Source organism: Palaemon carinicauda, chromosome 14 (assembly GCF_036898095.1).
Source record: "Palaemon carinicauda isolate YSFRI2023 chromosome 14, ASM3689809v2, whole genome shotgun sequence".
In the NCBI taxonomy this organism is placed as follows: Eukaryota; Metazoa; Arthropoda; class Malacostraca; order Decapoda; family Palaemonidae; genus Palaemon; species Palaemon carinicauda.
In genome coordinates, this window is record NC_090738.1 from 14,247,940 (window position 1) to 14,275,145 (window position 27,206).

Consider the following 27,206-nt stretch of genomic DNA (forward strand, 5'->3'; position numbering starts at 1 on the left):
ACCATTGAGTTTCTGTCCCACCAAGACTCGAGCTTGTGGGCCAACACGATCCTCAAGCGCCGGGACGCTGTGGCCGAGAGGTTCCACCATAAGGTTCCCAGCGTGGAGTCTAGCAGGCTCAGACACTCTTCCGTTCTCGGTAAGAGCCTGTTTGAGCCTAAGGACGTGGAGCTCACTGCCGAGAGGTGGAGGAAATCCAACCAGGATTCCCTCATCCATAGCCCTGACATCGAGCCCCTACAAGCCTCTGGCAGTCCAGCAGCCCCGTCCTGCCAAGGACACAAAGAAGACGACCGTAGCAGCGAAGCCCAAGGTGTCTAAGCCCTTTCCTGCCAAGAGCAGGAGGGGCAAGAAGTCCTCCAGGGGAGGCAAAAACCCTAGAGGTACCGGCCGAGGCCGTAAGCTCTAGGGTTGGCAATCCCCCTGCATGTCCACCAGTGGGGGGATGCCTTCAGAGTTGCGCAGCAAGGTGGCAGCAACTAGGGGCGGATGCCTGGACGATCTCCGTGATCTCTCTAGGGTATCGCGTCCCGTTCACAGCATCTCTACCTCCCCTGACAGCGAATCCAGTGTCGTTGAGCTCTTTTGCCATGGGATCGGCAAAAGGGCAGGCCCTCCGGGCCGAAGTCCAGACCATGTTGGAGAAAGACGCTCTCCAGGAGGTCGTGAGCGGGTCCCCAGGCTTCTACAGTCGACTCTTTCTTGTGAAAAAGGCGTCTGGAGGCTGGAGACCAGTCATCGACCTCTCGACCCTGAACGGGTTTGTCAAGCAGACTCCGTTCAGCATGGAGACGGCAGACACGGTCAGGCTTGCAGTGAAACCACGAGACTTCATGTGCACGCTGGATCTGAAGGACGCGTACTTCCAGATCCCAATCCATTAGTCTTCAATGAAGTACCTGAGATTTTGCCTAGACAACAAGATCTACCAGTTCAAGGTGCTGTGTTTCGGTCTCTCCACAGCTCCTCAGGTGTTCACCAGAGTCTTCACCGTCATCTCTTCATGGGCTCACAGGATCGGCATCCGTCTCCTTCGTTATCTGGACGACTGGCTGATCCTGGCAGACTCGGAGGCGTCCCTTCTTCACCACCGAAACAGGCTCCTCGAAGTTTGCCAGGATCTGGGGATCGTGGTAAACCTCGAGAAGTCCTCTCTGCAGCCCTCTCAGAGACTGGTATATCTAGGCATGATCATAGACACCAATCTCCACAAGGCCTTCCCATCAGACGAAAGGATAGCAAGGCTGAGGAAGGTTGCGAAGCCTTTCCTCAATCGGGAAGAACTCCCAGCCCAATCGTGGCTTCGTCTCCTCGGCCACCTCTCCTCTCTGACCCGTCTCGTTCCCAACAGTCACCTCAGAATGAGATCCCATCAGTGGCGACTCAAGTCCCCGGACATCCTGATCTCCATGGGATCTGCGGAACGAGCGGATCTCGAGTGGTGGGTGGCGGACGAGAACCTACGAAAGGGAGTGGATCTTCTCGTCCCTTCCCCGGATTTGATGCTGTTTTCGTACGCATCAAACAAAGGGTGGGGGGCCCACGTTCTGAACCACAGGATCTCAGGCCTGTGGTCAGAATCAGAAAAGTACCTTCACATAAACCTGCTAGAGATGAAGGCCATTTTCCTGGCTCTTCAGAAGTTCCTCCAAGTCCTGGCGGGCCACTCGGTGGTGGTGATGAGCGACAACACCACAGTCGTGGCTTACATCAACAAACAGGGAGGTACCTTTTCGGAACAGCTATCCCATCTTGCAGTAGAGATCCTGAGATGGTCCGAAGTCCACTCGATATCACTTGCGGCTCGCTTCATTCCAGGCAAGAGGAATGTGCTGCCGACAGTCTGAGCAGAGCGACGCAGATAGTGAGTACCGAGTGGTCTTTGGATCCTCAGATAGCCAACAAAGTCCTGACTTTGTGGGGTTCCCCGACAGTGGACCTGTTTGCTACTGCGTTGAACACCAATCTTCCGCTGTACTGCTCCCCAGTCCCGGACCCCAAGGCTCTATGGCTAGATGCCTTCCAACAACGGTGGGACAACGTCGACGTGTACGCCTTTCCCCCGTTCTGTCTGATGAGGAGGGTCCTCAACAAGACCAGAACATCGGTCAATCTCTCGATGACCTTGATAGCGCCGCTATGGCATCACGCAGAGTGGTTTCCGGACCTTCTGCAGCTCCTCACGGAGATCCCGAGGGAGCTCCCTCCACTTCACGAGCTACTCTAACAACCACACTCCAACATCTTCCATTAAGCCGTAGCTTCGCTTCGGCTTCACGCCTGGAGACTATCCAGCATCTCCTCACAGAGAGAGGATTTTCACAACAGGTTGCGGAAAGGATATCTGGCCTCCTGCGCAAGTCATCCGCAGGAGTCTACCAGGTGAAGTGGCGAGTTTTCTGTGGTTGGTGTCGTGGAAGGGGTATCTCTCCCCTCGATGCCACTTTACCAGCAATAGCGGAGTTCCTTGTGTATCTGTGGGAAGAAATGCGCTTTTCAGTCTCGGCAGTGAAAGGCTATCGCTCAGCCTTAAGTCTTGCCTTCAGGCTCAAAGGAATGGACATTTCCTCCTCGCTGGAACTGTCTCTTCTCATACGGAGTTATGAACTTACCTGCCCTCAGTCGGAAGTGAGACCTCCTCCTTGGAACGTGGTTCGAGTCCTCAGGTCTCTTAAGAGGCCTCCCTACGAACCATTACGCCAGGCTTCTGATCGCCACCTTACCTGGAAGACGGTGTTCCTGCTAGCTTTGGCCTCGGCCAAGCGAGTCAGCGAACTTCATAGTCTCTCCTACGACGTCGCCATTCAAGGGGATGGGGGGAGGTAACGTTCAGCTTCGTCCCTGAGTTTGTTGCTAAGACTCAGAACCCGGGAGTGCCGGACCCTAGGTTCGACTCTTTCCAGGTTTCGAGTCTTCGTTCTGTAACAGATGACCCAGACCATCTCCTACTGTGCCCAGTCAGGAGTCTGTGGTTGTATCTTGAAAGAACAGCTGCAGTTCGCCCCCAGGAGCGAGCTTTGTTTGGGAAACGAAGAGGAGGGTCACCAGGAATACCATTTCGGCCTGGATCCGCAAGGTAATCCATCTGGCCTTGAGTTCTGACCCTCCTCCGTCACGGCGCCCTAGGGCGCATGATGTCAGGGGCGTAGCTACGTCCCTGGCCTTCAAAAAGAACTTTTCGGTGACGCAGGTCCTGCAAGCTGGGGTGTGGAAGCGTCAGACCACCTTCAAGGCCCACTACCTGCAAGACGTGACACACAGGAGGCTCGATACGTTCTCTATCGGCCCTGTGGTGGCTGCACAACAGCTGGTCTAACCTCAGGCTCCTAATTGGACAAGTAGCAGAAGGTTGAGGGCATCGTTACCCATTTTAGTCTGTGTGAATGAAAAGATCTGTCTGGCCCTTTTCTTTTCTTCATCCTCTCCTCCCTTGGAGAAAAACAGCATCCTGGGTCCTTTGCACAGCTGACCTCGAACCTCTGCAGGTAAGCCATGCTTCCTTGTGTTCCTAGTATTAAGTTGTAATACTGTCATGTTCCCATACCCTGACGAGGTGGTATTGGGTAACTCCTAGCCTAGATTTCCATCTAAAGAACTCCAGGTCAACTTCCTAGGACGTGTCACCGCTCACCGTCACACACAACTTACGTAGGCCGCAGCAGTCTCTCAGCTGCCTGTGAGGCGCAGGGGCCCCAACCCTTGAGTTGCCCTATGAACTCGGGTTCGGGGACCCCGGGCAAGCCAAAGCCAGTATGGCAGGGGACTTACCCCTTCCTAATCACCGGGTGTGTGTGAGGGGGAGGGGTAGCTAGCTACCCCCCCCCCCCCCCCCGCTAATTAGCGGTGGGGTAGGAAACCCTCGTTAAAACTTTATGGCTCGTCATTCAGCTAAGCCGAAGGGGTGACTGCTCACCTCTTCCTCTGGGAGCTTACCAGGTTCTTTCCCTCCTCGGTTATGGCCCGAGGTTTGGTTCAAGGAAGCTACAGGAAGATCAAGGGTACTTTCCTCCTCTCGAGCTCAGGCACCTTGGCCTTTCGTCGTTAAGTATCTAACTTGCGGACAAGCTCGGTGTTGTACCATCTGGACGCGCTGACTGAGGGCTTCCTTCGGGTGTCTCATCTGTGGAGGTCGACGACTCATCTGTGGAGGTCGACGACCTCAGACACCCTTCCATCCTTGAGAAGAGTTTGTTTGTGCCTAAGGACAGAGACTTAGACAGCTGCTGTGCGGAGTAAATTAACTTCCGGTTTCACTCCTCCAAGGCGCTTTCTTCCAGACTCTGCAGGGCTCCAGCGCCTTTTCTTTCAACCACGTCGGCCTAAGTTATCGGCTACGACAACTGGGACAAGGTGTCCAATTGCAGTTTTCTCCTGTCAGGAACAGATGGCACGGGAGACTCCCCCGGGGGGGGCATAGTCCTAAAAGGAGTTCACGAACTCTAGGATTGCAGGTTTTTCGCTGGGAGGATGCTTAAGGTTACTCATCCGAATGACAGCTTCCCGATGCCCATTCCCGCATATTCTCTGTGAGTAGCCAAGGATATCGCGCCTGCCGTCTCTGTCAGCGAATTCAGTGTTTCTGAACCTCTATGCCATAGCGTCAGCAGAGTTGCCCGGTTGGGCAGAATGATCCATACCTTAGGCGAAGGTCTTCCTTAGGATCATCGACGGCTTCACCCCCGGCCCCCTCAGTCGATCCTTTCTTGTAAGGAAGGATCTGAGAGGGGATGTCCATAGTCGACCTCTCAGCCCCGATCAAGTTTGTCGAACAAACTTTGGCCAGCAGAATCGATCAGACTGGTAACGAGGCGACAGGACGCCTTAAACCCTGGATCGGAAGGACGGGTACTTTCAGTTTCCTTTCCATCCATCTTCCAGGGTGCTCGTCGAATTCAGCCTAGACTGCAAGTATTCCTGCTTATGATGCAGTGTGGCTATCCCGCCGTGGCATAGCAGGTTTGTTTCCCCAGAGAACTCTCCCTGCCTTCCTCTTGGCCGCTCAGGTGCATGCTTCCGCCTCCTCTGCTGTTTGAAGGGCTGGTCAACTCCGGTAGGCTCGGGTTTCGACCTTCTTCAGCGCCGGGACAAGCTTCCGGATGCTTACCATGAGTGTGGGCTCATGGTATTTTGCTTGGAGCCTTCTCTTCCTCTGCCTCAACATCTGGAGTATCTGGCCATGATATTGAGTCAACCGCCTTACCACATTGGAAACCCCGCTTCTCGTCCATCCAGCGAGGTTAAGCAACGTCGGTACTTGGATGGGTGACCACCTGGGGACGCCAGATTCTGTTACCACATCCTCCGAGCCTTCCCTTCGGTTGACTGTGGCAAGACTGAGTAGAGTCGCAGTACCTGTTCTCAGTCAAGCAGAGCTTTCAGCCCTACCTTGGAACGTTTCCTAGTTCTTCTTTCCTCATTGACCCGTCTATAGTCCGAACGGTCGCCTCAGGATAAGTTCCATGTGGGGCGATCCAAGTTCCGGTGGCTTCAGGCAATGTTTAACCGGACTCCCTGGCCCTATGGGACCAGCGGAACTATTAGACCTGCAATGGGTGTTGACCTATGGAGCCTCTTGATGGTAGTGGATATTCTCGTCCTTTCCCCACATTCTTGATGCGGTTCTCGGACTCGTCAAAGGAAAGGGGGGGGGGGGGGGCATGTTCCGGTCCAGGCCTATGGTCAAGACCTGAAGGATACCTCTCCATCATTCAGGCAGGCTTAGGGGCCTTAGTCTGGCCCCTCTTCAGATCCTACAGCTCTTGGCGAGTCTCCCCGTTGCGCGTCGACTTCATTCTAACCAGCAGGGGACGCATTTTCACACCTTCACATCTTGCAGTAGAGATACCGGGATGATTGAGATTCTCTCAATACCACCATCGGCTCTCTCATTCCAGGCAGGGGAATGTTTCTCTCAGACTATCCGAGCAGAGCCTCATAGAGAGAGTGTACCTATGGGTCTTTGACCTTGGGTAACCAGCAAGTGCTGGTCTGGGGGACCTGATCGCGACAGCTTGGAACCTCAAGCTTCCGCTAGTCTTCCCCCCAGTCTCAGACCCCGAGACACTGGCAAGATGCATTCCGGTGATGGTGGGACAACTTCGACGCCTGCGTCTTCCCTCCTTTTTGTCTGCGGACAATGGGCCTCAACAAGACCAGGTTGTCTGTCAACCTTTCAATGGGAGAGCTCCACTGGGACTACGCGCAGAACGGTTTCTGGACCCTCTGCTTCCCCTGACGGAACTCCCGGGAGAGCTTCTCCCACGGCGCAGACTACTCAAGCAACCACACTGCGACATCTCTCCCGAACCGGGGCGTCGCTTCGGCTTCATGCCTGGAGACACTACGCTTCCTCCTCTAGAAGAGACAACCCGCTACAGTCGCGGTACGGAGGTCGTGTCATCTGCGATAGTCATCCACAGGGGTCTCCCAGGCAAAGTGAAGAGTCTAAGGTGGTTGGTGCTGTGGGAGATATACCTCTTCCCTTGAGGCCTCTTCTCCAGCAATAATGGTCTTATTGCCTTTTGGCGGGAGGAAACTCCTTTCCGCTCTCGGCAATGAAGCCTGTCGCTCAGCCTTTCCCTGACCTTCAGGCTTAAAGGAATAACTTTTTCCTGCCCGCTGGATCTATCCTCGCTCATGCAAAGCTACGATCGTCCCTGCCCTAGTCGGAGGAAGACCTCCAACTTGGAGCATGGCTCGGACTTTTTAGTCCTTTAAGAGATCTTCTCAAGACCCTTTTACGACAGGCCTCGGATTGTATTCCGCCTTGGGTCTTCTGCTCACTCTGGCCACGACCAGTGTGTAAGCAATCTTCTTGGTCTCTTACTACTCCCCCCTTTCTAAGGAAGAAGGGAAGGCAACATTCAGGCTCGCTCCTGAGTTGTTGGCTAGACTCAGAATCTGAGGGTCCGGGCCCTTCGGTCCGATTCATTCAAGATTTCGAGTCTCCATTCTGTGTCTGATGTCCCAAGACCTTCTCTTTCTTGCCAGTAAGGAATCGAGAGGTTAGCGCTGGGAACAGCTGCAGTTTGTCCTCAGTTGCAGCCGATTTGGGAACACAAGGAGGACATGGGGGGAGAGTCACCAGTATACCTCTTCAGCCCGGACTCAAGGACATTCATCTCGTCCTGTCTTCAGACCCTCCCCCGTCACGTCGCCCTACAGCACGATGTTGGATACATCGCAACGTCCCTCGCCTTCGAGTAATACTACTCTGTGACGCAGGTGCTACAAGCTGGAGTCTGGAAGCGTCTGATGACCTTCGCAGCCTGCTTCCTGCAGGGCGTGACCCACAGGAGTCTCGATACGTTTTCTATCGCTCTGTGGTGGCTACACAACAGCTGGTCTAACCTCAGGCTCCCTTTTGGACAGGTAGTAGAAGGTTGAGGGCATTGTTATCAGGTTTTAGTCTGCATGAACGAAAGAAGTATGTCTGGCCCTTACTTCTTTCTTCATCATCCCCTCTACGGGGAAGCAGCATCCTGGTCTCTGCATAGCTGACCTCGAACCTCTGCAGGTAAACCATGCTTCCTTGTGTTCCGAGTATTGAGTCAATACTGTCGCGTCCCCCATACCCTGACGAGGTGGTATTGGGAACGTCCTAACCCAGAGTTCCTTCTGGAACCCCGGGTCAACTGCCTAGGACGAGTCACACTTCTTCCTTCACACACAAGCTTACGTAGGCCACATGGTTCCTTGCGGAGCAAGGAACTTGTGAGGTGCAGGGACTCCTTTTCTCGAGTGCGACTCACTCGGATTCTGAGTCCCCGGGTAAAGCCAAAGCCAGTATGGCTGGGGACTTTCCACCCTTCCTAAGGGATAAGTCACCCTTTGTAAATAGCGTGGTTTGTATTTCGGTTACGGAACAAATGACAAATTCGAAGATAATTTATATTTTTCCTAACCATACAAACCTTAGCTATTTACACATATTTGCCCGCCAGCCCTGTCCCCCAAGACAAGTCCTACCTCTAAGTGAAAGTGAGTATTCACCTGTGTGTGAGGGGGAGGAGGGGTAGCTAGCTACCACTCCCCTACCCCCCCGCTAACTAGCGCGGGGGTAATACACCCTCGTTAAATTCTAATGGCTCGCCATTTCAGCTACGCTAAAAGTAATAACCCTTTGTAAATAGCTAAGGTTTGTATGGTTAGGAAAAATACAAATTATCTTCGAATTTGTCATTTTTGTCAGATAATGAGTGGTCAGAGTATGAAAAATATACTCGTAAATTAGAGAGAGATAGGGTAAGAAGAAGCTCTTCCCGAGAATTTTCCTCTTCCCATGTCCCTGAACCTTGTCCTCCCCCTGTAGTGGTAGTTTCTGAACCCCTTACTAGCACTAACGAGCCTTCACTGAAGAACATGATGAAGGCTATTCATGCTCTTGGTGCCAAGGTCGAATCGCGGGCTACGGATAGGAACCAACTAATGTCCGATGTAAAGTTTTTAAAAAGTGCAAGTGTTAGTGCAAAGTGTCAAAAAAGTGTTCAGTGTTGCGGAGGGTTTGTCTGTTCGTACTTGCCGTTCGCCCAGTCTGAGACCTCTTTCAAGCTCCCCAACCCCTGGGAGAAGGAATGTCAAAAGACGAAAGGGAACGATAGGTGTTAAACCACGAATAGACGTTCCCTCACGAGTTGCAGACGTTGCTCCTCACGATCATCCTTATTATGGGAGAGACGAGACTAAGTTCTCCTTGTCCTCCGATGACGTTCATGTTAGTAGGAAATCCTGGCGTCAGGTTTCACCATCTCTTAAGAGGAAATTGGTTCCTTCAGAACAAAGTCAACATCCTGGCTGCGGTCACTGGAGCAGTCCAGAACGTATACCTTCATCGGAGGAAGGTTCGCTTGTTAAACGTTCATTTTTAACGTCGGTTTGTGTGGCTCCGGAGGCCCCTAAACAGAGTCACGGTGCCGTTGTTTTGTCTGGTCGTGCCAGACGTGACGTGAGTGCTGCTGCTCCCGTTATCAGTGCTGATGTTTCTGAACTGACGTTGCCGACGTCACGTTCTGATCCTTGTGTTCGGGATCCTAAATTTAGTGTGTTGCAGGACATGCAGTCGAAGCTGTCCACCTTAATGCAGTCCTACGGTCCAGCTCCTGTTCGACAGGAACCCTCGCTTGCGGAGCGTCACGGTTCCGCAAAGCGTGACGCTTTTCATCAGATCTCTAAGCGTGAAGCTTCACGTCACGCGGACGTGACCCCTAGTGTTAACCTTGCTGTCAAATGTGACGCTGATCGCCAGCCTCGACGTGACGTTGAGCGTCAGTCTATGCAGTGCCGACGTGACGTCGAGCGTCAGTCACTGCAGTCACGAAGTGACGTCTAACGTCAGCCACTGCAGTCACAACGTGATGTCGAGCGTCAGTCACTGCAGTCACGACGTGACGTCGACCCTCCTGCTTTGCCTGTTACTCATCGGCAAGTTGATGTAGGCTGTCAAGCTTTGCCTTCTCGACCTCCTTTGGATTCCCCATCTCGCAAGAATATCGTTCTGCCGGATGAAGTATACTCTGAGGAGGAAGCTGATGACCCTCTTTCCACTAACGTACCGTTGGGGATCCTGTCGGAAGAAGAGGAACCTAGAGTTGCCCAACAATCTCTAGATTTTAAGAAAATAATGACTGTTTTTAAAGAATTTTTTCCGTCTCATTTTGTTCCTGCTACCCCACGCTCGCCTCCTTCAGAATTCACTTTAGGGTTGGCTGCTACAGCTCCTTCTCATACGAAGTTAGTGCTCTGTCAGAGGTCGAGACAGACCCTCACACCCTTTGCCCTTACTGTAGAGGCCGACGGTGTGATGGTGGTAATAAGTGTGGTGAGTGTAGGGAGTGGTCTACCTCCCAGTGGGAGAGGTTTTCTCGGCGACGTAAGAAGATGTCCAGGCGGGATATTTCTCCTTCGAAGGTTTCTTTGAAAGGAGAAAATCCCAAGGACTCTTCTTCCGTTGCCCAAACCTCCTCCGAAGCTCCCGCTCGATCGGTCTCTTTCGAGAGACCGGCGAGTGGTAGCGTAGACCGTGGTTCTGTTTCCCAAACTCGGGGTTCGAGAGATGGCGTTGCCTCCCCTAGTGAGGCAGCTCCACCTCTCTCCCTGGGGGAGGATATATCACTAACTAATTTGTTTCAGCTTTGGTCTCCCTTGGAGCTCGAGGGTTTGCCCTCCAAGGAAGCTCTACTTGACATCATCCGATTGGGTGCCGCTGTCAAGGAAACGCCGACTTTGGCAGAGGTTGATCCTCTGTCAATTGTTGACGTTGTGGTGTCAGAGCAGAGGTATCCAATGCGGTATCTCCTAATACCTCTGCCTCTTCTCATCCCGCAGTAGCTGAAGGCTTAGTTTCTCCCGTTCCTGCACAACCTACGAGGGAAAAAATAAGTCCAACAGTCTCTCCGGCTGGTGATTCTCCCCTCGGGGGAGTTCACTTACAGAGACTCCTCTTCGGAGGACTGCAGAAGTTCAGCTTCCTGATCCCACGGCCCCCAGAGGGCGCATCCGTTGCAAGGCTCGCCTTCCTCTTCGCTGGAGAGGCCTTCCTTCACCTTATAAATCGGTGAGAAAGCGCCTCTTCGGTTCATCATCGTCGTTGCAGTCCGCCACAGAGGAGTCTCGTCAGCGTTCACCGACTGTTCCTGCTATGGTCCTGCGATCCCCTTCGGTGGAAGGTCGTCCTTTCGAAGGGCACGCCGACCTTCCACCCGACAGACCAGCTGACCTGCCATCGCCGTTCCTGGCAGCTAATGTGCTTTACGCGCCAACGAATCCTGACTATCATGCTAGTCAGGCACCGATCCCTATTACGGGGCAACAAGGGCGTACACGCAAATTAGCGCATACGTCCCTTAAGCGCCATGATGGTCATGCGCGCCAACGTTCTCCTGTGTGCAAGGCTTTGCCTGAGGTAGTGCGCCAGTGCTCACCTGAGTGTCATCAACCTCCTGTGCGCGAGTGCTCACCTGAGTGTCATCAACCTCCTGCGCGTCAGCGCTCGCCAATGCACCAGCGCTCTCCTACGCGTCAGCGCTCTCCTACGCGTCAGCGCTCGCCAATGCACCAGCGCTCTCCAACGCGCTAGCGATCTCCTACACACCAGCGCTCTCCCGCGCGCCAGCGCCCACGTGCATCCATCTCTCCTACGCGCCCACGATCTTCGGATCTGGGAGCTGTAGGGATGTCAAGCACACAGGTTCCGCTGCGCGCCCCCGCGCAAGGGATATCTCTCCTGCGCGCGCACGCGCCCTACGACATCTTCTGGGGCGCGTGAACTCTCGCCCGCACGCCCACAGGTCCAACATCCTGAGCCTGCGCGCCCACGAACATTTACCCGTGCGCGAGCGCACAATCAACCTCCTGTGCACTCTCCTGTGATCCCATAGTCTCCCGCGCGCGCTCCTACGCGCCATCACTCGCTTGCGCGCCCTCGTAATCGCCCGCTCCATCAGTCTCCTAAACGCGACCCCAGCTATTCCTCATCATGCGAGCGCCAGTACCCTCCCGCGCGAGCGCCAATACCCTCTCTTGCGTGAGGCTGCAGGACAACGCACGGCAAGGTCACTATCGCCACATTTCCCTCCCCGCAAGCGCAGAACAGAGCGCACGGCGGTGGAAGGGAAGCATCCAGAAAGGTCCAGGAACACTTTTTTCTTTTCAGGCGAACCCCCCTATGGAAACTCCTCCCAGGGATCTGTGGATTCCTGTCCCTCCAGAGGGAGTCTGACAGTGCAGTGCCAAAATCCTCGATGAGACTTAACACGGAGCCAGTTAGTCATTCGGAGAACATCCGCAATTCTCCCCAAGAAGAGCCTTTGGGGACAGGAGACTTCACTGCAAGTCCGACATCCGGAGAACTACAAGAGTCAGAACATGCATTTTGGCAGGTTCTGACTCTTGTGAGACTCTCAATGGGTTTGGCAATCCAGAGATCCCCCCTCGAGAGGGCAAAGACACGGTCTAGGACTGAGTATTTGGAACTCAAAAACCTTTTAATGCCAGTGCGGCTCTGCCTATCCCAAGTCTCCTTGTTGATGCTGGAGAGTTACCTCTAGACCTATACCGAATGTCTTCCATTCTTCGGTATTGGTTTAGATTGCAAAGACTCCCTAACTCTCTCGCCTTTCAGACTGCAAGCCTTGTAAGACACGCATCATACTTTGAGTTGCACCCAAAATCTCCTCAACCTTATGGCTTTCGGGTGAAACGATTATTAAATAGTCTGGATTTAATTAGAAATAAGGTACTTCCATTCAAGGTATCACCAACGCCTCCATGGAAGTTACCAGAGATATCTTTTTGTAAATATTTTATTGGAGATAAGAAGAATATGTCAGACCTAGAAGCCAGGTCTCTTTTTAATGAACATGTTAGAGAACATAGAGGATCAACTTTTATCTATACTGATGGCTCCAAATCTGATGCTGGCGTTGGATTTGGAGTACATAGTAATGGTTTTAATTGTAGAGGTGCACTTCCTCTGACCGCTTCCATATTTACTGCCGAACTGTATGGCATATTAACCGCTATTGAGAAAATAGCATTGGAGAAGGAGGGTAATTTTACAATTTTTAGTGATGCAAGGAGTGTCCTTCAAGCTATGGAAGTTTTTAATTCTAATAACCCTTTAGTTTTAAAGATTTTAGAATGGCTTTTCATAATTGGACGGAGAGGTATAACAGTTCAATTTTGTTGGGTTCCAGCACATGTAGGTGTGTCTGGGAATGAGAAGGCAGATTCACTGGCTAAGGAGGCTGCATCAGAGTTGCTGCCAAGAAGGTATCCCATTCCCTGTGATGATTTCTTACCTGACATCAAGAAATTGGTTTGCAATAAATGGCAACAGCAATGGGATAGTCAAGATGGCAATAAAATGCGAGAGATAACAAATGACATATCTCCTTGGAGGTATAATATGATGCCCCGAAAATGGGAGACGTCTCTTTGTCGTCTCCGTATTGGTCACACTCGGTTTACACACAAGTTTTTGCTGAAGGGCCAACACCAACCATATTGTGACGACTGTGTAGTACCTCTAACAGTAAGGCATTTGTTGACCGAATGCCCCAATTATAACAACTTGCGGAATAGATATTTGTTTGAGGCTCGAGGTGAGGGTGGCAGGTTCATCCTTGCCAAGATTCTTGGAAATGATGTGTCCTACCATGCAAGTGGCATTTTTAGATTTATTTCAGAAGCAGGTCTTCTGAAAAATATTTAACTTTTATTACATTCAACTTTTATGATTTTAATTGAATACTCTTTTATTTTTTATTTTATTTTATCTTTTATTTTTGTATACATAAATTAAATGTTACCGGCGTCAATGACCTCAGATGTCAGGATGCCTGAAAACTTTGAATCAATCAATCAATCTGCCCTGGTCTCAGGGGGTTAAGAGTACCAGGGACAAGATCGCGGTCCAGCTCTCTGGGTTAGCCTCCTCCAACCGCTTCAGTGCCGGTAACAAGCTTCTCCCACCTCCTCGGGTACAGCAGAGGAGGTACTTCGAGGTCTTGGAGGAGCCTTGTTTAGCTCTTCCTCTTCACCATTCCTTGGAAGAGCTTACCAGGGGAGTCCCTCTTGAGAGACTCTCCAACCGGCAGGTCTCATTCTCGGCAACTGAGATCCTTAATTAGGAGAAGGTTGCGAAGTGTGCTATGCAAGCCACTTCGTGGCTGGATATCTAGTTAGGGACCTTAAGTATCCTGGTACGCTCGGAGGATTTCTCCAAAGAACGTTCCAGGAAAGCTATGGAGACGTTCCTCCTCTCAGGCACTCACATGATGAAGTGTCTGGCCCACCGAGTCTCGAACTTGTGGGTGAGGTTCCATCAGAAGGTCCCTACCACTGAGATAAATAGGTTCAGGCATTCTTCCTTGGAAGGAACGAATCTGTTTGAGCCTAAAGACGTGGAACATGCTGCTGAAAGGTGGAGGAAGTCCCACCAAGACTCCCTCCTGCATAGGGCTTTGACATCCAAGCCCTATAAGCCTCCAGCACCCCAGCAGTCCCGTCCTACCAAGACCACGAAACCGACAATGGCAGCGAAGACAGTGGTGTCTAAGCCCAAGTCCTCCAGGGGAGGTAAAAATCCTAGAGGGAGCAGCCAAGGCCACAAATGCTAGGATTGGTAGTCCCCCTGCATGTCCACCAGTGGGAGGATGCCTACAAAGTTGCGCAGAGACAGGTGGCAGCAACTCGGGGCCAATTCCTGGACAATTTCCGTAATCAGTCAGGGATATCGCGCCCCGTTCACATCATCTCTACCTCCCCTGATGACGAATCCAGTGTCATTGAGCACCCTTGCCATGGGATCAGCAAGGGGACAAGCCCTTCGGGCAGAAGTCCAAACCCTGTTGAAGAAGAGCGCTCTCCAAGAGGTCCTAAACGGGTCCCCAGGCTTCTTCAGTTAACTCTTTCTTGTAAAGAAGGCGTCTGGAGGCTGGAGACCAGTCATTGACCTCTCGGCTCTGAACAAGTTTGTCAAACAAACTCCGTTCAGCATGGAGCCTGCAGACTCGGTCAGACTAACAGTGAGACCGCAGGACTTCATGTGTACACTGGATCTGAAGGACGCTTACTTCCAGATCCCCTCATAGACCTCATGCAACCTCGAAGACGAAAAGGCTGGAGATGTACTGCTCGCCAGTTCCTGATCTCGAGGCAGCTCACATAGACGCGTTCCTGTTAGATTGGTCACACATGGATGTGTACGCGTTTCTACCTTTCAAGATCCTGTATAGGGTGTTACTGAAGTTCGTGTCTCACGAGGGAACCAGAATGACCATAGTAGCTCCTTTCTGGCCGTCAAGAAGTTGGTTCACAGAGGTACTGGAATGGATGGAGGACATTCCGAGAAGCCTACCGTTAAGAACAGATCTTCTCTGACAACCTCACTTGGCAAGAAACCATCTAAACCTCCGAGCTCTACGTCTGACTGCCTTCAGACTATCGAAAAACTCGCAATATCTAAAGGATTTTGGAAGGAGGCAGCCAAGGCTATTGCGAGAGGAAGGAGGACTTCTACCATCAGGGTATATCAGTTCAAGTGGGAGGTATTCAGAGAATGGTGCAGAGCTAACTCTGTCTCTTCTTCCAGTACCTCTATAACACAGATTGCCGATTTCTTCTTAAATCTTAGAACTAAGCATAACTTTTCCTCCTCGACTATCAAGGGGTACAGAGGTATGCTGGCAACTGTTTTCAGGCTTAGAGATTTGGATTTCTCCAACAATAAAGACCTACAAGACCGCCTTAGGTCTTTTGAAACTTCTAAGAGGCGTCAACAGGAATCGCCTGCCTGGAACTTGGATGTTGTTCTCGGCCTCTTTTAAAGATTTGATCTTGAAGACACTTTTCTTGGTTAGCTTGACAGCTAAAAGAGTCAGTGAGATTCATGCCTTCAGCAAGAACATTGGTTTCAGGGACGGGAAAGCTATATGCTCCTTGCAACTTGATTTTCTAGCCAAGATTGAGCGTCCTTCCCATCCATGGCCTTTTGAGATTGCTAATCTCTATGATGTAGTGGGCGATGAATTGGAAAGGGTGCTCTGCCCTGTTAGAGCACTAAGGTTCTATTTGGACAGAACAAAGAAATAGAGAGGCAGCTCAGAGGCTCTTTGGTGTGCAGTTAAGAAGCCTTCACTGCCTATGTCGAAGAATGCTCTATCCTTTTTTATAAGGCTCTTGATTAGAGAGGCTCACACCCAGTGTGGTGAGGCAGATCTTAAGTTGCTCAAGGTTAAGACACACAAAGTTAGAGCCGCAGCTACTTCGGTGGCTTTTAAACAAAATTGTTCTCTGCAAAGCATAATGGATACAAGTTTTTTAAGAAATAAATCTGTATTCGCATCCCATTATTTGAAACGTGTCCAGACTCTTTATGAGGACTGCTACACTTTGGGTCCATTCGTTGCGGCGAATGCAGTATTAGGTGAAGAATCTACCACTGCGCTCCCCTAATTCCTAGTACCCTTTTCTACCTCTTGGAACTTGTATAGTTTTTATGGTTGTATGTGGAGATTGGTCGTCAGTCTTCCGCAATCTGTTGATTTGGTCAGGTGGTCATGTTGTTCCTTGAGAGCTCCCGGAACAAGGGTATTAGTTGAGGTCCTGTCATGTTATAGGATATGGCACCGTTTGAGAGCTCCTAGAGATCATCAGCCCCCTGGGTGGACCGCTGGGTCTCCTAAGGATGGCAGACAGAATGAGGCAGAGAACCATTGCAGTCTGCTTCCTTAGCAGGTACTAAGCTCTTAAGTTTGTTATATTTAACTCTTAAGTGAATTTCCAATTACGTTGCTGTCTCTGAACCACCACCAAGGGTGTCAATCAGCCATTCTTATATAACCAGCGGGTAAGTTTTAAAAATTATATTTTCATAATAAAATGAATTTTTGAACATACTTACCCGCTGGTTGTATAGGTTATAATCCCACCCTCCTCCCCTCTAGAGACCAAGGGGCATGGAAGGTCTGAATTGGTTGGATTAGTTCGGCCTGTCTACCACGAGGGCGCTAGTATACACCTGGCCTATCTGCAGTTGCCGCGAGATTTTGAATTTCTGCTGGGCGTCCAGGGACTTTAGCCATTCTTATATAACCAGCGGGTAAGTATGTTCAAAAATTTATTTTATTATGAAAATATCATATTATACCGGGAAAGTCGTTCTGGCTAACTAAATCACTCATGCGTTACGAACGACAGCGCCCATGACGCCTCCGGTTCAGGCAACAGGTCATCCACTAAATTAACTTAATTTGACTTAATTTTCACTGTGAAGCAAGAGCTTAAATGTATACAATGTAAAGATCAAATACTCAACTTTCCAGAGGCAGAAGAGGCTGGAGATTGCATGATAAATCCAAAATAACGAGAGAGCAACCGGGAAAATCACTGAGCGAGATCGCTACAGATACAGGAATAAACATGGCGGCGACGATGGCGCCATCTAGATACTCAAATAGTAACGGAGGAAGGGAACCTTAATAACGGCTCCCCTTTTATTTTTACCGCTTTCCCCTCTCGAAGCGTAAATGCCATGTGGAGTGAAGATTGCTATGTGGCGTGTCGAAGAATACGTCCCCTGATATTATGCGATATCCTTAAAGGAAACTTTAAGTATATTCGTGCCAGGAGTTAGAATTCTGTAGACCTTAAGTTAAATTCTCTGGGAATATCACTGTAGTTAAATATACCCTAGGAAGCTACTTAAAGGAACCTTCCATCAGGATGACATGGCCTGAGCCCAAAAATCCATTATATATGCAAGGTTAGATTCCTACTTATGGTGTATACATTGACAATTTATTTTACTTATGAAAATAAATATAAAAATGTATCTGCGTCTTCTTTTATCCCTCAGTAAATCAAATAAAAGAGTCCAGAGTTTTATTCTATTCCTTCAAATAGGAACCTTGATGGTACCGATGTCCAAAGTACGAAAAGTTAATCTCTAGAAAGTTTCCCTTGCGTCCTTATGGAGATGCAAACTTTGAATCCTTATAGTCGAAGTCTACACTTTCCCTGCCGGGGGCCGGAAGCCCTAAGCTAGTTCTAAGCTTGGTGGATATGACAAACATCGGTAATGTCATATACAGTATACGGGTCTAGTAGGTCATATAAGGAACTCATTCAAAGTAAAGGCACTTATACAAACCCACAGATATACAGTAGTACTTTCAAGTTAATTCTCTGATAAGCTTCCATCAGGGCAATATGACTGAGCCCAAAAAACGGATTTTGAGCAAAGCGAAAAATCTATTTTTGGGTGAGAAAGCCATGTCGTCCTGATGGACTCACCCGAAACTACTCTATCTGTGGCTATTCCAGCTTAAATGCAAGTCAGGAATGATGGGCCGTAGTAGTACGGAGAGGAGGTCCACTGGGTACCTTGATGACGTCTCCCCTTTCGTTTGCCACTGTTCCCCCTCAAAGAGTTAAGTCTATTCGGGGTGAAGATTGCTATGTGTTGTATCAAAAAATACGTCCCCTGATAATTATGCGATATCCTTAAAGATATATTAAGGATACTCGAGCCAGGAGTTATAATTCTGGAGACCTATGGTTAATTCTCTGGGAGTATCACTGTAGCAAATATCCCGTAGAAAGCTACTTAAAGGAACCTTCCATCAGGACGACATGGCTATCTCACCCAAAAATAGATTTTTTGCTTTGCTCAAAATCCGTTATATGGTCAGTCTCTAGGGCATTGTTCTGCTCGATAGAGCAATGTCACTGTCCCTTTCTGCCATTCATGAGGGGCCTTTAAACCTTTAAGCAAACGGTGGCACACTGGTTTATCTTTCCATTTCGCAAATCCATGTTCCACATATCTTGAAACACACGACCTTCATCAATTACCTCTCTTTTCTTTGATGTACTTGGGATTCAAATTTTCCAAAAATTGTAATCTTGGATGCAAGGATACAAGGAGAACTTTTTATTGGGTTGATAGAATACGAAAATACGAGACGGATTCAGTACTTAGTGGCAGGCTTTTGCTGGGAGGCCAATTAAAAGATTAAAAAGGGCTTTCCTTTAAAGTAATCCTTTCAAATGTGTTTAAATTTCTTGAAGGTCAAGAGGTAATTTTTCAGTTTGTAATTTAATAGTTCGACTGTGAAAGGAATTTTTAAAACGAAGACTGAGCATTTAATAATTTGAGTTTATTGTTTTATGAAACTTTGAAAGCTCCGGGGGCCACATTTCAAAACGTCGCACTCCGCAGGTTGCCCATGTTTGGTTTAGTATGAATAAAAAAAGAATGACTTTCCTTTTTTTTTCTTTGTCTTTCCCTCCCTTGGGGCATAACATCCAGAGACCCTGTCAGCTAGAACTCCTACGATTGCAGGTAACTCCCATTTTTCAATATTTAACTTAGCCGGTGATTATATAGCTGCAACTCTGTTGCCCGACAGACAACTCTACGGTAAAAACTCGCCAACGATCGCTACACAGGTTGCGGGTGTGCCCAACAGCGCCATCTGTCGTCCAGATACCCAGTACTCAATGTAAACAAAGACTCAATTTTCTCTCTGTCGAGCTATCGACAAGACGTACTTACTCGCTGTTGCTAAACTGGAGTTTTTTCACAACTAATTGGTGAAGTACTTTATTCTAGTTTTGAGCTTTCGCTATGCAGATGTTTTATCTTCATCTTAAATCTTGAACTCGTTTTGGATAGATTTAATTATGGTGACAAAGAGAATATGGACTTTCTTTCACTTTTAAATGGCCGACCCTTCCCTTAGAAGGAAGTGTGTTTAGGCTTTTAGTAATTATCTTATCACGTTATAGATTTTCCTCTATATATTTTATATCTCTCCGCCTTTATTAGGCCTCTTCGATTAACTTTCCATTTATTATAAACATATAAAAAATAATTTTAATGTTTTGTTTATATAGACCTTTCCTGAGAGTAGGCGGTCCTAACTTGGAAACCGAAGTTAATCAACGTTGAGCCCTTTATATCGTAATTAGCTTTTAAAGAGCTAAGGATTTAAAACTTTTTAAATGTAATTTTTCAATATTTAACTTAGCCGGTGATTATATAGCTGCAACTCTGTTGCCCGACAGACAACTCTACGGTAAAAACTCGCCAACGATCGCTACACAGGTTGCGGGTGTGCCCAACAGCGCCATCTGTCGTCCAGATACCCAGTACTCAATGTAAACAAAGACTCAATTTTCTCTCTGTCGAGCTATCGACAAGACGTACTTACTCGCTGTTGCTAAACTGGAGTTTTTTCACAACTAATTGGTGAAGTACTTTATTCTAGTTTTGAGCTTTCGCTATGCAGGTGTTTTATCTTCATCTTAAATCTTGAACTCGTTTTGGATAGATTTAATTATGGTGACAAAGAGAGTACTGTATGGACTTTCTTTCACTTTTAAATGGCCGACCCTTCCCTTAGAAGGAAGTGTGTTTAGGCTTTTAGTAATTATCTTATCACGTTATAGATTTTCCTCTATATATTTTATATCTCTCCGCCTTTATTAGGCCTCTTCGATTAACTTTCCATTTATTATAAACATATAAAAAATAATTTTAATGTTTTGTTTATATAGACCTTTCCTGAGAGTAGGCGGTCCTAACTTGGAAACCGAAGTTAATCAACGTTGAGCCCTTTATATCGAAATTAGCTTTTATAGAGCTAAGGATTTAAAACTTTTTAAATGTAATATTTTATGAAAGATTTTCTTTGATAGTCTTCGTACTGTTTTCAAAGATGAACTAACGTTTAGTTTATTTATGCTACGCAGTTGTTGACGTTCAGGACGTTCAACATGCGCTCTATCGTTACGATAGAGAGAGAGTGTATCACGGTTTCACTTTGCAGTAAGAGTAAATCGATTCTGACGTTTTGTTCATTCTTTCTTAGCTTAAATGTTTTGAATTCTATTTTAAAGGAACTTTTTATTTGAAAAACCTTTCAGTTTTTTCCTTTAGTCAAATAACATGTTTTTTTTGACGAAATATAATTGGGCTCTTCTCTTAGGTGCGAAATCAAGAGAGAGAGAGAGAGAGAGAGAGATAGAGACGGAGGGAGAGAGAGGAGAGAAAACGTTCCGTTCAAGCGGGTAACGTTGTTCTCGAGTTACTCTCGTCCCTAGTCGCTGTACGGGGAGGAAGGATAAAACGTTTTTAGTTTTTTATTCTCGTCCCCAGGCTATGTGCGGTGAGAGATTGAAAACGTAGTTATATGAACTAGTGTTTAGTCTCTTTCCCAGCCACTGATTTTTTTATCTTAAAATATGTTTTCTGTTTTTTGCTGGTATTAATGAGCTTGCATGATACGACTGATTTCGCAATTACTACCTTTTAATGAAGGGTAGAATTGCGTGTTTCAGGTAGAAATCAGTAAAAGTTTCGATTTCAGTGAAATAAGTGCAAAACAGAAAATCGAAGTGATAAAGTGATATGCGCAAAGTGTTACAGTGTTGCGTCCGAGGGTTCGTCTGTTCGTGCCTGTCGTTCACCTAGTCCGGGACCTCTTGCATGCTCCCAAGCCCAGGGGAGAAGTAATGTCAAACGACTTATGGGTTCGAGAGGCCTTGATCAACGAACAGACGTTTTCCCTCTATGGTATCGGGTGTATCTTACCAAGATCTCCCCTACCATAAGACGAGAGAGACGTTGTTTCTCCTCGTCATCCGAAGGCTTTTCGCATAAGAAACCTGTCACAAGGTTTCGAAGCCCTTAAGCGAAAGTCAGTCCTTTCAGGACAGGTCCAGCGTCCTGGTTACAACCATTAGGACAGTTCTGACCCTATGCAGTCATCGGATAACTGCTCGCCGCCTAACAAAAGCGTAACACAGACTCCGAGAGTCTTTTTTTGTTGGCAAAGTGTTGCGGTCACAGACGTTACCCTCGTCTCTTACCACAACCATTTCCGTTGATCCTTAATGGGTTGTATGGCAAGACATGCAGTATATGCTTGCCTCCCTTATGGAAGACTATTCTGCCGATTAGTCCGTTGAGTCTAGCCGTTTATCTCATCGATATCCTGGCTTTCAGCCAACCTAACGTTCCTTTGTGCTTACTGTTGACGTTGGCGTAGCTTAGTCACGTCAGTCAGGTTGTTTAGAACCACACTCGATGCGGTCTCGTGTGGTTTTTCAGCCGCATTTGGACGTTAGGCCACTTGCTGATGCTCCTGTTGACGTTCAAGACGTTCACTAACAATCGGAGTTGACTTGTTTTGACGCTGTGCGTCAACCTCCGCATTCTAGAGTCATTTTGACTGCTCAGTCTAGGCAGTCAAAGCAGTCTCGAGTGGACGCTGTGCGTCCTCACGCACCTGTTGTGGTTGACAGTTCAGTTGTTGACAGTTCACAGACTGTCAAGCAGTTACATGACGTTGCGTTCTGGTCCGCTACTAATGCACCAGTGAGTGTGGACTCTGCTTGTAAAGCATTACCACCACGGTAGGTCTCTCCCTTGCTTGAGACTCAGCTTTTATCGGACAAGGTTCCTGTAGATGAGGAAGTTGCTGTTCCCCCTCCTACTGATATTCCCTTGAGGACTCTGTCAGATGGAGAGGAGCCTAAAGCTGCTTAGCCTCCTATGGACTTTAATTAAATCATGATGATTTTTTTAAGGATCTTTGTCCGGATCTTTTTGTAACTGCTGCTCCTCGTTCGCCTAAACGTCAGAGCTAACACTAGGCCTAGCTACTTCGAAGCCGTTGTTTTTAAGCTAGTGCTCTCTCGCTCTCCTAGAGAGCTTTACGTTGGCTAGGCGACTGGTTTTTCACCAGGAGGAGTTTGGGGGATACAGCCTTTGCTTTCCCTTCTTTTAAACTGGTTTATAGAGCGAGAGTCTGATATGACACGAGAGAAGTTCTCGGCTTGGGAGTTCATGCCTCTGCCCAGATAGACTTCTCAATTCTCGTAGACTCTCCCTGGCGCCTGGCCAGGAGACGCTCCAAGTTGTTTACAGGTCAACTTCACAGCTGTTTTCGAGCCTTTGAAGTTTTGCTGTACAATTATGTCATGCATAACAAGGCTTTCAGGGATGGTAAGCGGTACCGCCTCAGTCGCTAACCCCGTCTGTTGCCACACCTGCTCCCGTAGACCCTAAATGGGCTTTGCTGCAAGACATGCAGTCCAAGCTTGCGTCCTTGATAGAGGACTTTAATGCGGAGAAGGTTGCTACCGAACCTTCTGGCCAACAACCTTCCAACCGGTCGGTTGTGCGCCCTGTTGACGCTGAGGTAACCTACTCGCGTCTGCCAGTTGAGGTGGTTCCTCCACCGATGCGACCCAGTGTGGGTTGCCAGCCGCACGTTGACGTTATGCGACGCTCGGAGGTGGTTGTTGACGTTCAGGACGTTCAACAACCAGCAGAGGTGACTTGTTTTGACGCAGTGCGTCAACCTCAGCAACCCGGTAGGGTGTTGACTGCACAACCCAGACGGTCTAGACAGTCTCGGGTTGACGCTGTGCTTCCTCGCGCACCCATGGTTGTTGACAGTTCACAGACTGTACAGCAGTTCCATGATGTTGAGTCCGGCTCCGTCACGCATCCACCAGTGCGACCGGACTCAGCGAGCTAGACGTTGCCCACTCCGTTGCCGTTTCCTCATCAGTTTTCGGATGAGGAACCCTCTGATGAGGACGTTGCTGAACAATAAGACGATCAGCCCCCAGAATAGATCAAGCCCTGCTATCTATCCAGAAGATGCTGAAGAAGGAACGCTGCTCAGTCAGGCTGTGGATGAGTCTGGTAGGGACGCTGTCATCCGTGGAACAATTTGTGTCACTAGGAAGACTACACCTCCGTCCTCTTCACTACCATCTAGCTTTTCACTGGAAAAAGGACAAGACGCTAGAAGCGGTCTCGATCCCGGTTTCCGAAAAGATAAAGTCTTGTTTGACTTGGTGGAAGGACAATATCAACCTAAGAGAGGGTCTTCCCCTGGCTGTTCAGACTCCCAACCACGTTCTCTTCTCGGACGCATCGGACGTGGGCTGGGGCGCGACACTAGACGGTTGGGAATGCTCAGGACTGTGGAACTCGAGTCAGAGGAGCATGCATATCAACTGCAAGGAGCTGTTGGCAGTACATCTGGCCTTGAAAAGCTTCAAGTCTCTCCTTCGAGGCAAAGTGGTGGAAGTTAACTCGGACATCACCACGGCCTTGGCGTACATCTCCAAATAAGGAGGTACCCACTCACTGACGTTGTACGAGATCGCAAGGGACCTGCTCATCTGGTCAAAAGGTCAAGACATCTCCCTAGTAACGAGGTTCATCCAAGGCGACTTGAACGTCATAGCAGATTGTCTCAGTTGGAAAGGGCAAGTAATTCCAACCGAATGGACCCTCCACAAGGATGTGTGCAAGAGACTTTGGGCCACTTGGGGTAAAACCATCCATAGATCTCTTTGCAACCTCGCTGACCAAGAGGCTTCCAATCTATTGCTCTCCAGTCCCGGACCCAGCAGCAATACATATAGATGCTTTCCTCCTAGATTGGTCACATCTGGATCTCTACGCATTCCCACCGTTCAAGATTGTCAACAAGGTACTGCAGAAGTTCGCCTCTCACGAAGGGACAAGGTTGACGTTAGTTGCTTCCCTCTGGCCCGCGAGAGAATGGTTCACCGAGATACTTCGATGGTTAGTAGACGTTCCCAGTAGTCTTCCTCTAAGGGTAGACCTTCTACGTCAGCCACACGTAAAGAAGGTACTTCAAAGCCTCCACGCTCTTCGTCTGACTGCCTTCAGACTATCGAAAGACTCTCGAGAGCTAGAGGCTTTTCGAAGGAAGCAGCCAGTGCGATTGCTAGAGCAAGGAGAGCTTCTTCCATTAGAGTCTACCAATCGAAGTGGGAAGTCTTCCGAGACTGGTGCAAGTCAGTTTCTGTATCCTCGACCAGTACCTCTGTAGCTCAAATAGCTGTTTTTCTCTTATACCTGAGAAAAGGACAATCCCTTTCAGCTCCCACTATCAAGGGCTACAGAAGCATGTTGGCATCGGTCTTCCGGCATAGAGGCTTAGATCTTTCCAAACATAAAGATCTGCAAGACCTCCTTAAGTCTTTTGAGACCACCAAGGAGCGTCGTTTGGCTACCCCTGGATGGAATTTAGACGTGGTACTAAGATTCTTCATGTCAGACAGGTTGGAGCCGTTACAATCAGCCTCCCTGAAAGATCTCACTCTTAAGACTCTTTTCCTGGTATGCTTAGCCTCGGCTAAAAGAGTCAGTGAGATTCATGCCTTCAGCAAGAACATAGGATTTTCGTCAGAAAAAGCCACTTGTTCGCTACAACTTGGTTTTCTAGCCAAAAATGAGCCTTCTCGGCCTTGGCCTAAATCTTTCGATATCCCCAGCTTATCGGAGATCGTAGGCAATGAACTAGAAAGAGTCTTATGCCCTGTTAGAGCTCTTAAGTTCTATTTAAAGCGTACTAAACCTTTACAAGGCCAATCTGAAGCTTTATGGTGTTCAGTTAAGAAACCATCCTTGCCTTTGTCAAAGAATGCTTGGTCAGACTTTTATCAGATTGTTAATACGAGAAGCTCATTCACATCTGAGTGAGGAAGACCGAACTTTGCTTAAGGTGAAGACGCACGAAGTTAGAGCTGTAACAACTTCCGTGGCCTTTAAGCAAAATATATCTCTGCAAAGTATAATGGACGCAACCTATTGGAGAAGCAAGTCAGTGTTCGCGTCATTTTACTTGAAAGATGTCCAGTCTCTTTACAAGAACTGCTACACACTGGGACCATTCGTAGCAGCGAGTGCAGTAGTGGGTGAGGGCTCAACCACTACAATTCCCTAATTCCATACCCTTTTAATCTTTCTCTTGAAATGTTTTTATTGTTGTTTTTATGGGTTGTCCGGAAGGCTAAGAAGCCTTTCGCATCCTGGTTGATTTGGCGGGTGGTCAAAGTCATTTCTTGAGAGCGCCTAGATTAGGGGTTTTGATGAGGTCCTGTTGTATGGGTTGCAACCCTTGATACTTCAGATCCTAGGGGTCGATCAGCATCCTAAGAGGATCGCGAGGCTCCGTAAGGAAGACGTACTTAAAAGGCAGAGTAATTGTTCAAGTCGACTTCCTTACCAGGTACCTATTTATTTTGTTTTTGTTATTTTGATAACTTCTAAAATGAAATAAAAACTCTTAGCTCATAAAAGTGTAAACATATATTGCTGGTCTCTACCCACCCCCCTGGGTGTGAATCAGCTATATAATCACTGGCTAAGTTAAATATTGAAAAATGTTATTTTGATAATAAAATAAATTTTTGAATATACTTACCCGGTGATTATAAATTAAAGGACCCTCCCTTCCTCCCCAATAGAGACGCAGTGGGACGAGGAGAAAATTGAGTCTTTGTTTACATTGAGTACTGGGTATCTGGACGACAGATGGCGCTGTTGGGCACACCCGCAACCTGTGTAGCGATCGCTGGCGAGTTTTTACCGTAGAGATGTCTGTCGGGCAACAGAGTTGCAGCTATATAATCACCGGGTAAGTATATTAAAAAATTAATTTTATTATCAAAATAACATTTTAGCTTGTATCTAGAATATGTTTTATATTAATGTTGTATCCCCTGTATCCTTACAAGGGTAAGTTGAGACGTTGGCTCTCAATGTTTATACTCGCAAACCTGTTGTTTATACATAGGCTTGACAATCACACTTACCTTATGCTCATATTCACTTTTGCATGGGCCGTCAACCCGCTGGTATTTACAGGCAATTAGCTGATGAGGTATCAGGATGCTCATCTTCTACATTATCATGCTCAGATACAGAAGTCCAGAGGTAAGAGTTTTCAGCCAATTAAAGGGACTAACACTCGAAGTATGAGTCTTTTATGTAAACAATGTAATGTTTCTACTGTATTTTGTGTAGGAACAAATAACAAACTTGGAAGTAATTTGTATTTTTCCCAACAATACAAACCTGGAGTTCTTTACGCATACCTTATCCTCCATCACCTGACTCCAGGAGAAAATGCTGTCTGTGATCAAAGTAAAGAATGTGTGAGTGAGAGTGGGATGGCTGTGCTTCTCCCCGTTACTACTGGTATCAACCATAACTGTCGTTGACACTTTGCTATAAGTTTGTATAGCTTTTTGCCAGCTTGCGCTGATTTCTTCTATGGAAAGAATTCCATGTTTTCATTGTTAGAGAAAATACAAATTACTTCCAAGTTTGTCATTATAGGCAGAAAGCATACAGAATAGGAAAGTGTAGAAGATCTTGTAAGATATGTACAGTAATCCCTTAAAGGGAAAACGTGTGGAATATTTTGGAAGATCACCACCATATGTAAATGCATATTACAGTAACTCGATTTGCTATTGTATAGTGTATCTGGTCATGTTATCTAAGTAATGGATTTTTATTCTTTTATTTGTAGTGGTTGCATTTTATCAAGGATTTTAGTTAGTTATTGTGGGATAATTTTTTTCTAAGGTGAATTCTTTTATGATTACAGGATTTGCAGAGCATCCGGCAATTAATTTTTGCACAGCATGCAGCTATTCCAATGACTGGGACAGAAATGTTAGACAAGGCAGCAAAATCTACTGTCATTATTTCAACCGGTAATAGCAAGTGAGTTGAGGCAACATTCAGTATCCTATGACAGCATCAAATGTACATCCTTAGCCATCAGTATGTTTTCAAAGAGGAGCACTTTGTGCTATATTTGAGTATTAATGTACTATATTTGAGAATCTTTCTTTTT

The 27,206-nt window shown here is 47.9% G+C and overlaps 1 protein-coding gene across 1 annotated transcript in view; it reads left to right on the forward strand.

Annotated features, from left to right (window-relative positions):
• The window catches only part of LOC137653436 (DNA repair protein RAD51 homolog 4-like), a 177,739-nt gene that overhangs the window by 14,545 nt on the left and 135,988 nt on the right, over positions 1-27,206 (forward strand). Inside the window, exon 2 of the mRNA XM_068386829.1 lies at positions 26,955-27,073. Coding sequence (XP_068242930.1) covers positions 26,955-27,073 — 119 coding nt within the window. The remainder of the gene's footprint in view (positions 1-26,954; positions 27,074-27,206) is intronic.